The 12,631-nt window shown below is 37.2% G+C and overlaps 1 protein-coding gene across 2 annotated transcripts in view; it reads left to right on the forward strand.

The window, feature by feature from the left end:
• Positions 1-7,039, forward strand: part of ZDHHC17 (zinc finger DHHC-type palmitoyltransferase 17) — a 100,478-nt gene extending 93,439 nt beyond the window's left edge. The window contains exons 14-16 of one of the 2 annotated variants that reach the window (XM_010804732.4): positions 196-353; positions 1,312-1,406; positions 4,197-7,039. In XM_010804732.4, coding sequence (XP_010803034.1) covers positions 196-353; positions 1,312-1,406; positions 4,197-4,335 — 392 coding nt within the window. In that variant the 3' untranslated portion in view covers positions 4,336-7,039. The remainder of the gene's footprint in view (positions 1-195; positions 354-1,311; positions 1,407-4,196) is intronic. The other variant, NM_001206069.1, reaches the window with a different exon arrangement.
• The last annotated feature ends 5,592 nt before the right edge of the window (positions 7,040-12,631 follow it).

Raw genomic sequence — 12,631 nt, forward strand, 5'->3', positions numbered from 1 at the left:
TTATGTTTTTTCATTAGGGGATAAGGGAATTATTTATGAGTACAAAAATACTTGCATTGAGAGTCATCAGTTAAATTAAATTAAATTTAATTTAATTCTTAGGTCATGTTTTCTAAGTGGTACCTACCACAAAATCACCCACAAGGGGCTTGGATGATTGTCAAGTAAATCTGAGTACCTGTGCTCTGATTTTAGACTGGGGACTGCACTGTGAGACCAGCTACACCAAGGATGGATTTTGGACATACATTACTCAAATTGCCACCTGCTCACCTTGGATGTTCTGGATGTTTCTGAACAGTGTTTTCCATTTCATGTGGGTGGCTGTATTACTCATGTGTCAAATGTATCAGGTATGTGCAAATGAGTTATTCTTTAGTGTGCCGAGAACTCTTAAAAATTCACTCCTTGCTTAAAAGACGATAGTGTATCCTCTTTATAACCACTCCTACTTTTCAATAATTAAAATTCTTTCAAGAGTTAAAATTTTCAGTTTGCTGTTCCTTTCTTCTTCCCTCTGTCTTTCCACCTCTCCTCCATCTCCATTAGGAACTTCTGACTCTCAGTACTACTCTTAACAAAGCTTATTGTTTCTGTCTTTGCTGATTTACATACTGTGAGCTTAGATTAATGGTGCCATTAATTTTGTATGTGTTTTAATAGTAATATTTTATTACCTGCAGATATCAGTATTTATTCAAGAGGTTTTTTTAACTTAATTTTTAAAGTTAATTTAATTAAGACTTTTTTTCTTAATTTAATTAATAAAACTGATACACATGGATTTTCTCTGTGTGTGCTCAGTCATATCTGACTCTTTGCAACCCCATGGACTGTAGCCCACCAGGTTACTTTACCCAATGGAATTTTCCAGGCAAGAGTATTGGAATGGGTAGCCATTTCCTTCTTCAGGGGATCTTCCTGACCAGGGTTCAAACCTGCATCTCTTGCATCTCCTGCATTGGCAGGTGGATTCTTTACCACTGAGCCACCTGGGAAGCCCTTTCCTTTTAATTAGGATTTTTAAAAAATCTCCTGCTTAAAGGAGCTGATGGAGTAGAAGTATGTACATAATGTCCATCTCTCCACATACACAATGCCAGGTAACCTGTTTAAAAATTATTTCTCTATTTAACTAGCTGCTTTTCATAGAGACAGATGATCTCTTGTACATTAGCTTGATGTCTCCTGACGGAAAACCAAAAACAGACTTCATCATTTTTTTTTCCATCCTAATCCTGGGAATTAATTTTCATTTATTTTATATTAAATATTCAGAGACTTAATGGTTTGCTTTCTTTTGCCTCTTAGATATCATGTTTAGGTATTACTACAAATGAAAGAATGAATGCCAGGAGGTACAAGCACTTTAAAGTCACAACAACATCTATTGAAAGTCCATTCAAGTACGTACATTTCTGTGGATTTAATATTTTCTCTTGAAGTTCCTTCAAGAAATTCCTTACTAACTAAACTAAGCAAATATCTAATGAGTACATCAAAGAGAAGTATTTTCTTTTAAAGTGGCAATAAGATAGGAAATAGGGAATATTTCTTTTACTTAGCCATGTATAAAATAGCTTGTAAAACATAAATACAAAGATTTCACCTTTCCCTTTAATTATACAATTCAAACTTCATTGACCTACTAACATTTAGTATTTGTTCTTTAACATTTCCATCAATTTATACATTTTCATTCAAAAATGAATGTATCAAGAAAATTGAAATAAGATTTTTAGAAATACAATTGCTTGAAATTCGTTCTTTAGGGAAATTTCTTAGACTCTCGGGCAGCTCCTTTTTGCTTCAGATTACATATTATTTTTTAATGTTTATTTGTTTATTTGCCTGTACTGGATCCTCAGGATCTTTAGTTGCACCATGTGAACTCTGAGTTGCAGCATGTGGGATCTGGTTCCCTGACCAGGGATCAAACCCAGGCCCCCTGCATTGGGAGCGTGTATTCTTAGCCACTGGACCACCAGGGAAGTCCCAGATTACTTATTTTATTTGCTGTTTGAATGACATAAAAATTTCCACACACCTAATTTTCTTTTTTCTTTTTAACTTTAAGTGTAATTGACATACAACATTATATTGGTTTGAAGTGTACAACATAATGGCTTGATGTTTGTGAACATTGCAAAGTGATCACCATTAAAATCTAGTTAACATCTGTCCCCATAAATAGTTGGAAAACTTTTTCTTGTCATGAGAACTTGTAAGATCTGTTCTCAGCGGTTTTCAAACGTGCAGTAGGACACAGACTGTCGTCAGCATGCTCTACGTTGCACTCCCAGGGCTCCTTATACAGAACTGGGAGTCTGTATGTTCTGAACCTCCTTACACATTTGCCTGCCCCCACTCCCAGTCTCTGGCCTCCACAGTCTGTTCTCTGTATCTCTGAGCTCAGGTTTGTTTATATTCAAAGTGAGTGAGATAATGTCATATTTGCTGACTTCACGTATAGTGCCCTCAGGGTCCATCCATGTCATTGCCAATGGCTGGATTTCCTTTTTCTTTACAGTGGCTGGATTTTGTTTGATTGTGTGTGTGTATCACATTTTTTAAAAAAACCATTCATCCATCGATGGATGCTTAGACTGTTACCATATCTTGACTGTTGTAAATAATGCTGCAGGGAACACGTTGGGTGCATATATATCTTTTCAAGCTAGTGTTTTCATTTTCTTTGGATAAGTACCCAGAAGTGGAATTGCTGAATCGTATGGTGGTCCTGTTTTTAATTCTTGAGGAACCTCCATACTGTTTTCTGTAGTAGCTGCACCGATTTATGTCCCCACCAGCAGTGCACAGGGTTCTCTGTATCCTCCCCGACTCTTGCTTTCCTATCTTTTTGATAATAGCCATTCTAACAAGTATGTGGCAGTATCTGTCTCATGGTGGTTTTGATTTGCATTTCTCTAACAATTAGTGTAACGTTGAATGTCTTCTCATGTCTCTTGGCCATCAGTCTATTCAGATTGTCTGTTTTTAGTTGGATTATTTGCTTTTTTCTTTTGAGTTGTGTGAGTTCTTTATATAATCTGGATATCAGCCTTTTATCAGATATATGATTTGCAGGTGTTTCCTCCCGTTCAGTAGGTTGCCTTTTCATTTTGTTGGTGGTTTTCTTTGCTGGGCGGAACCTTCTTAGTTCAATGTCGTCTCATCTATTTTTGCTTTTGTTACCTTTGCTGTTGGTGTCAGATTCAAAAATTCATCACCAAGACTAACGTCAAGGAGCTTACATCTCTGTTTTCTGTTTTCAGTTCATAAATTCAGGTCTTAACCCATTTGAGTTAATTTCTGTATATAGTGTAAGATAGTGGTTCAGTTTAGTTCTTTTGCATGTGACTGTTCAGTTTCCCCAACACCATTTATTGAAGAGATTGTACTATTCTTTTATTTATATATGTATATATTTTGAAATTTGCATTCGGTTTGGAGTTAAACAGTAGTTTCCTAATAATATGAAATATTTAAAACTTTTTGAGTTTTACTCAAACAAATTGTCTGCTACCTTCAAGCTTTTGTGGTGCTGTTAATTGTTGCATGCTTTTGGAAAGCACGCAGATCTTTAAAAGAAAAAATAATAGAGCCAGTTGAACAGTTTTGAGAATTCTCCCATTGGCATAATAATTACATAATGTGTAAAACTAACTGCTTTTCCAAAGGTATTCTTGAAGTTTCTAAAATTCTTGAATTCTAAAATTCCAGGAACTTCCCTTGACATTTCTTTTTTTAAATTGTTACTCTTAGGTACACTCTCACATTTATGCTATTTTATATTTATTTTGTCTTTTACTTTCTCAGTTTTGGATATAGTTTGTCTCCTTGCCAAAGAACTACCAGTCAAGGAAAGGTTTTATGAAAATTTTTATTTTACATAGGAATGAGAGATGGATGTTTGAATAACTTTAAAATATAATAGCGTAACCCATGTTATAAGCACAAGAGAAAAATCAGTGTTGTCAGAGCTCTGAAGAAACATGAATGTATACATATCTTAGAGTTATAAGCAGATTCTTTCTGACAAAAAATCTGAGTATTTAAGTTTGGAAAAAATATATTTAACATTAAAATTATGTTAAACTCATATTAAGTTACTATACTAATAGACTATTTTTTTCTTTTTCTGTTTTCTGTTTGTTTCTGTGTTTTGTTTTGTTTTGTTGCCGGGGGGTGTTTAGCCATGGATGTGTAAGGAATATTATAGACTTCTTTGAATTTCGATGCTGTGGCCTCTTTCGTCCTGTTATCGTGGACTGGACCAGGCAGTATACAATAGAATATGACCAAATATCAGGATCTGGGTACCAGCTCGTGTAGCAACATCTTTATCCTTTGAAGCATATTGCTGAGTGGTGCCTGAAAATTGTGTCTGTCCGTGTCTCTCTCACACTCGAATCCACATCCTTTGAACAAATAGCATGCTATATGTAGGGCTAACAGTGAACTTTACAGTCTTTTTTTCAACACTTTTATTAACGAAGGTAAACATGGACAGAACACACTGCCACTTCTGGGAAGAATAAAGATCTTAAAAAGAATTTCAATGGTTCTTAATGTGGGAATTCACAACATATACAGCTTTTTGGTTTTGTTCTCATAACATTTTTCATGAGGAAAGAACGAACTTACTCTGTTGACAGACGTGGTTTACTGATCAGAAATGTTCGAGTCTAGCTAAAACTAAATTTATGGTATACAGCTAAATTTTATAATGCAATCTACTATTAGTATTGCATTTAATTCCAAGAGAGTTGTCTTAAATTGATTCAGACTAGTATTATGTACGTGTTAGAATGTACATGTAAATACTGTGATGAAAATCATGTGGTTTTATTAGGGATCTACTGTAATGTGTCTTCAGAGGCACGGGAAAATAATGTTCACCAAAAAAATGTGCTAACAATATTTTATTGCTATCAGCTGTTGAAGTGCTGATATATTTCTAGTTCAGTGAAATAATTTGTAGTAACCTTGCTCTAAGGTTTTATGGTCTGATAATAAAGCACTTGCATGAGTATAGTAAGTCATGTTATTTTGTTCAACTTAAAAGCCCTACTAAGTGCATGATGCACCTCATAGAATGTATACTAGCACACACTATCCAGTAAAGCATAAATTAGAATTTAATTTGATGTGCAAATAGTCCAATTTTTAAGAGTTGAGCTATTTTCAAGTTAATGCAAAATTCTCAGTAATAGAGATAAACGGATATACTGCAAAAATAAATTATAGACAAAATAATGGGAGTCTAGCTAAAGTTGGAGCATGATTTCTGTACATAATAGACGTGAATAAAAGAAAAGCTAATGGTATATTCTGGTTTTTAAAAAATGACCTATCAAAGAATTTATCTCTAAGGTTGTTTCAGTTTTCCCAGCGTTGAATGTTTTGAAATTTGTTAATGCTGTCTGAAACAATTTCAGAAAGATTTTCTAATTGTTAAACATGATGCACTGATCAATTTTTGTTGCAGCATTTCCATACTCTCATGGTGAACTGTTAGTCACTGCTTCCACAAATATTGTTTACACAGTGAGACTTGGTGTAGTCCTCTTTAAGTGCTGTAGCAAACTGTGGTTCAAGCAACCTGTGGGAAACGTGTGAGAGGGGATAGGCCAGGGGAGAGTGGGAAGAGGGTGGCCAGACTGATGGCAGATCCTAGACCAGTGTAAAGCTTGTGTATCTGTATATAAATAATTTATCGAATAGTTTGCTCTTTGTGTCTCTATGTGTTCGTGTATTTAAAGCTGCTCATTTCATTTTATCCAACCAAAAAGAAAAGGGAGATAACTAATGAGCTTCTAGTGATGTTCAATACTGCTGTTAATAGGCATTATACCCTGCAAGTTCACTGCATGTCTGATGCTTGGTAAAATTAGTATTCTCTGTAAAATGCAGATTACAGGTATTAAAGCAATCTAGTGGTAAACCCGCCCCTTGCCTTAGTAAGAGGAGCAGCGAAATGTATATAGTTGACGTTCAGTATTTCCAAGTACCATTTTTATATAGTAGTTTCTTTGACCATAAGTCATACATCAAAAAGATCACTTAGTGTATGTGAGTGTTTTAATATTAGAAAATTGGCATACGTGCTTTATTTTTGAGAAGGGAAGAGATGGGTGTGGGGTGGCAATGGCACCGTGCCGTTTTGTCATAGAGTGCACACAATTGGATAACTTTACAAATGCCTCTGCTAGTTTTGACTACTGATTGGGGGAAATTTTAGATACTTTTTAAATTCAAAGTTATTTATAAAAGGCTAGAATTTGTTTTAATTTTTTGTATTTTGAGCCACTTCACATGAAGACTCAGTTGCAATTTTTATCGAAACATTTTTTATTAACAGTCAAATACAATGGTGGTTTTCTCAGAGTTTGAATGAGAGTGTTGTTACCATGTTCTTTCTTTATGGTACAATATTCTTTTAAGTGTGAAAGAAATGTCTTTCAGTTAAATAGAAAAAAAAACCTGTAGATGTATACATGGAAAATATTAGCAATGTTAATGCTTTAGCACTAAACCATCTCAGCACCAGTGAAATCTATAACTCAGAAATGGTCAGATGGTCAGGAGCCAACTATGCAGCAGCGTACCTTCTGAGGGTTTTATAGGTCCTAACGTTTGGAACCAGTTTAACCCCATTCTAAAGTTGTGTATAAGGGTGACCCTTTGAGGAATAGTTCATATCAGCTTAATTGGATACTTTTAGCAAATAAGAACTTACTTCTCAGCTCTAAACATGAATTACTTCTTTGGAATTTTTTTCCTTATTTCTCTTGTTCCCAGGAATTCATTTGAAATATTAATAGGCATAAAACAGCATCATTATTATACTTAAGCTATGAATATTTTTATTTTATATTCTTTATTTATAACTGTGCCAAGTATTATTTTGCTACTTAACGTGTTATTCTGTGGAAAGAAAAACCTGTAAAGTGTTTAATAAATTAGCTCTCCTTACATAAATTAAAATCTGTCAAAATTTTGTAAAATATTAATCAGAATAAATATTGACTCTTAAGTGTGTGTGTGTTTGTTATTTTGCTCAGTTCACTTCAAAAGATTGATGAACTGCTGATCCTGGTACCTGTGATACGAAAACGTTATTCTGTATGTTTATATCTGGGTCAACTAGGAATCAAGTGGCAAAACTAGAAATTGGCAAAAGTAGAAGGTGGTAGTATTGTTAAGACAAACACAACTTTCATTCTGTGCATGTGTGTATATGTGCGTGTTTGTAATTAATTCTTTTAAAATAAGAGAGTATATTTTTCTTTAAGAATTTTAGATTCCATAGAGTTAACTAGGATTCTCAGGAACTGTATGAATCCCCAAGATTTAAATGTAAGTGTGTCTAAAGACTCTAGTAAAATATGGGAAACCTATGAAACATTGCTCTCAGTTACTTGAGAAACTCTGCATGACAAGGAAAGCTTTATTTGGGAATTTACAAAGCAAAAAATATGGAACAATCCTTTCCTGCTGATCACATGATTGTTTACGGTTTAATTGAGAACCCCATGGTATTAAACAAATAGATTGGCCTAATACTCATTTCATAATTATTTTACTGTATCGAAAGTAATGCCTCCAGAGCTATTAGAACTCACGTAATAATATTTTAAACAAGTACAAATACAAAAGGAAGTTGTACAGTAAGCCCTCCCCTGTCACTCTGGTTAGGTCCTTTTCTCTTTATTATCTTCTTGAGTGGATCCCCTGGTCCTTCCCAGATTGGTAGCTTGCACCTGTGATGTGAATGTCTGGTTCTAAGAGTTTATGGAGATGATTAGAAACAAGTACATACCCGGGCAAGAAACATTAGCTTCAAGTCAGAAAGTAAACCTTAAATTTTATCAAATTTTTGGTATAAGAGTTTTAAATATCTTTATGTGGCTTTTAAAATAGAAAAATCTGTAATTCCAAGTGGAAAATTCATAATGTCCCTTGATCTAGGTCAGCTAAGTCACCAACTCAAGGAAATCATATGTGTCTCTTAGAAAAGGTTTTGCCTTTGAATTGAAGTATGAATGTTTTGCTTAGATAAATTTTACCAGAATATCTCTGTCATCAGATAATAGACTGGTATTGGGAAATACTTTTTTAAAAAATTAATATGTTTATTTTAATTGAAGGCTAATTACTTTACAGTATTGTGGTGGGTTTGCCATACACTGACATGAATCAGCCACGGGTGCACATGTGTCCCCCGTCCTGCACCCCCTCCCACCTCCCTCCACACCCCGTCCCTCTGGGTTGCCCCAGAGCACCAGCTTTGGGTGCCCCGCTTCATGCGTCAACTTGCACTGGTCATCTGTTTCACATATGGTAATATGCGTGTTTCAGTGCTATCCTCTCATTTCATCCTACCCTCGTCTTGGTAAGTGCTTTTTAATACATGGCAGTGTTTCTAGTACTAAAAAAGAGGGACTATTCCATCCAAAGCATTAGGAAGCCTCATTGCTACTAATGCTGTTTCTTGGATCTGTAGTTTTATAGTTTTCATCAACTTTGGAAAATTTTCAGTCATCATTTCAAATATTTTTCTTCCCCCGCATTCAGCAGACTGCAGTTACACATATTTGAGACTGTCCTATGGCTCAGTGATAATTCATTTATTAAAATTCTCTTAAGTTCGCTTAAGTTCTTTTCTGCACTGTCTAGTCTGTCATCAGGACTATTCAGTGTATTTTTTTTATCTGCTACATTATAGTTTTCACCTACAATGCTTTATTTGAACCGTTTTTACATCTTCCGTATTACTACTTAATGCTTTCCAAATAGAATACTGTTACAATTAGCTGTTTTAATATTGTTACCTGCTAATTATCACAGTGTATATCAGGTCTCAGTTGGTTCTGATAGATTTTATTATTCATCATTATGAACTATTTTCCTGCTTCTTTGCATGCTTGGTAAATTTAACTTTTTTAATTATTTTGGAACTTTTATGTTGGAGTATAGCCAATTAACAATGTTGTGATGGTTTCAGGTGGACAGCAAAGGGACTCATCCATACATATACAAGTACCCATTCTCCCCAAACCTCCCCCTCATCCAGGCTGTCACATAACATTGAGCAGAGTTCCCTCTGCTATACTGTACATTAGGCCCTCCTTGCTGGTTATCCATTTTAAATACGGCAGTGTGTACATGGGGATCCTGAACTCCCTAACTAGCCCTTCCTCCCACCCCCAGCAACTATAAGTTCTTTCTCTAAATCTATGAGTCTGTTTCTGTTTTGTAAATTTGAATCATTTCTTTCTAGATTCTGCATATAAGGGATGTCATATGATATTTTTCCTTGTCTGTCTGACTTATTCCACTCAGTATGACAAGCTCTGGATCCATCCATGTTGCTGCAAATGCCTGGTAATTTTTGATTGGATGCCAGACACTAGAAACTGAGTACTGGGTATTTTTTATTGCTGTAGAAATTCCAGAGCATTGCTCTGGGATGCAATTATTTGGAAACTTTGATCCTTTCAAGTTTTGCTGATAAGCAGGGGTTTTTAAGGCAGGGCCAGAGCAGTGTTCAGTTTAGGGTTAATTGTTCCCCATTACTGAAGCAAGACTGTGTGTTCCATCCAGAGTTCCGAGTCACACTTCCCGAGCTCACTGGTGAGAGCAGGCACTATCCCCAGCTCTGTATGAGCACCGTACGCTGTTCTGTCTAAACCTTTGAGATGGCTTTTCCATACTCTTGAGTATTACCTCACACGCAGGTTCAGTCCAGAACGCAGCTGGAGACTTCACGTTGGGGGCTAGGCGGGGCTTTACGAATGCCTGGGGTTCTTGCTCTGTGCAGCTCTCTGCAGCCCCTTCCACTCTAGCTACCTTGGTCCCTCGGACCCTCAGCTCTGCCTCCTCAACTTGGGGTGCCTTTCAGCTCCCTCATTATTCCCCCTCCTTGCACTATAGCCCAGAAGCTGTCAAAAGAGTAATAAGCTTGCTAATCTCAAGGCTGACCTCATTTTCCCCTTAACTATCCTTTGTTGCCTATTGTCAGTTCTCAAAATCGTATTTTTTTTTTCATGTAATTTGTCTTTATTTTTGATTGTTTGAGGTGAGGTGAATCTGGTTCCTGTCAGTCTCAACTTGACCATAAGTCTGAGCTAATGTATTTTTTAAATTTTTTAAAAATTTCCTAATATGCAAAGTAATGACAGATTTAACTGTCATAAACAAAAGCTCTTTGCAGAGGGGTGGGGGTGGGGGGCTCAGTAAATGAAGAATGTAAAGAGGTCCTGGGGTCAGAAAGTTGGAGAACCAGTGGTCCAAGCCATCATTTCCCAGTGTTGTTCCTTGAGATGTTAGTGGTTCCACCAACAGTTAATTCCATGCAAGGCTTTCTTTAAGTTAAAACAGACTTCTCACCTCAAGATCTCAAGACTTCAATATGCCGATGTGCACTGTGAATCTAAAGGAACATAGGTACAGACAGAGATGGCTGTAACGCTCCCTAAACTTGATCATGAAAACTTTTTAGGGATCGCACTCGGGTCTCATGCTTTGCAGGCAGATTCTTTACCATCTGAGCCACCAGGGAAGCCCTTCTGAGCTGGAGTTGTCAGCAGATGTACCAAAGCAGCACAGGGGCCTGAAAATATCCCAAGTGTGTCATTTTTAAAACAAAAAGATTGATATTTACCATGCAACACTTTAATACCACATTTGGATTAATTTGGGACTACCCTATTGCTCTACTTCCAAATGATGAAAGTGATGCCTCTCAGAACAGAGCCTGCTCAAAGCCAAATTTCTGTTTCTACTCCTGGAACCACTGGAACCTTTATAGTTTTGGAGTAGCTGTTTTGCCATGGCTCCCAATTTAAGAATAAGTTTAATTCTGAGTTGGGGGGGGGGGCGGCGTCTAAACTTTAAATTTCAAATTATCAGGTGCCTGACGACTTCATGTATTTTCCTCGTGAATATCTGTTCCCATCTGCAGTACAGATTGGGAAACCTAGTAGCATTGGGAATGTTGGTTCTGTGGTTAAATTCTGATCATCTCTAGCACCGAAACGTTTAGTGGCTTAAAAAGGCACTTTTGTTCACAGATCTGCAATTTAGTCAGAACTCAACAGGAATAACTCACTTTGCACCAGTTGGTATCCACAGGGATGGTTCAAAAAACTGGGCACTGGAACAGTCTGCAGGCTGTTGGTGATACTGTCTGACGAGGGAGATCTTAGCTGAGGTTATGGCTGTAACAGCTACACGTGGCCTCCCTGCCAAGAGTAAGCATCTCAAGAGAAAGAGGCAGGCAGCTGTGTTGTCTTTTCTAGCCTAGTCTGGTCCATTATATATACTGTTAAAAAGGAGTCACTAAAGTTGGGTAATTAATTAGACTCCCATCTTTTGATCCAGCTGTCAAAAGAATTTGTACACATTTGAAACTGCCACAGAATTTCAATTTATTACATAAGTCTTCATAATCCTATATCCTTTATTGTTTCGATTTTTACTTATTTCTTTTTGGCTGTGCTGGGTCTTGTTGCTGTGCAGACTTTCTCTAGTTGTGGCAAGCAGGGACTACTTGTTGCAGAGCACAGGCTCTAGACAAGCAGGCTTTAGCAGTTGAACACGCAGGCTTTTAGAGTACAGGCTCAGTAGTCGTGGTACATGGGCCTAGTTGTCCTGAGGCATGTGGAATTTTCCCAGACCAGGGATCAAACCCATGTTCCCTGCACTGGCGAGCAGGTTCTTAACCACTGGACCACCAGGGAAATCTGTCCCTTATTGTTAATTAACTTCCCCAGCCCGCTGTCCCCTTTCTCACAGTGAAACCTAACTTATGGAACATGCAAAGTGTTCAAGGCTGTGATGTAAATAATCATGAGTTGTTTTCACCTGGTACATCCTCAACTAGCCTTTTCCCAGTAAGTTTCTGACTTTTTCCCTTTTCTTGAGGTTATGTAAGATTAAGATATATTCACACACTAGGCTGGTTCAATTTTATAATTACACATTACAGAACAATTTCACACCCTGCTGCTGAAAAATAAAGGGTTGATTGAGTCTTTGATAATGAACTAAAAGTTTCTGGAGAAATAATGAAAATATACCACATATAGTCTAATATTCGTTTTCTCCTTGAGCCAGCTGAATGTGCCAGGACAATGTAACATTCTTTGCTGATTTTGCAGAACTGAAATTTGCAAGATAATCGCCCATTTCGTGGATTAGTAATTCACCATCTATCAGATGAGAGTGGGGAGTCTTAAAAAAAAGTCACACTAAGCCTCAGATTCTGTAGTTGTCTATAGGTAGCTATTTGTAATTACCTAGATAAATCCAAAGAATTTTTAAGTGTTTTGTTTAACAGTGTGCCCTCGCTGGGTCAGTGTGCCTTTCTGAGAAGCTTGTTCAGAAGGGCTTCTGTGGCCTCACTCCTGGAGGTTCTGCTGCTGTGGGCCCTCGGAACCTGCCTTCTGATACTCTCCGGTGACTGGTGCAGGTTGTCTAGGAGCCATGTTTTAGGAGATTGCATCCAGCAGCAGAAGTGCGCCCCCTGAGCTTGAGGGGGCGGGCAGGCAGGGGTTCTGCACTGCTAAACGCCAGCTCTGAGGCGCGGGCATGGTGGGCCTGTTGCCTAGCAACCCTCACTTCG

The sequence above is a fragment of the Bos taurus genome, chromosome 5, assembly GCF_002263795.3.
Source record: "Bos taurus isolate L1 Dominette 01449 registration number 42190680 breed Hereford chromosome 5, ARS-UCD2.0, whole genome shotgun sequence".
NCBI classification, from domain to species: Eukaryota; Metazoa; Chordata; class Mammalia; order Artiodactyla; family Bovidae; genus Bos; species Bos taurus.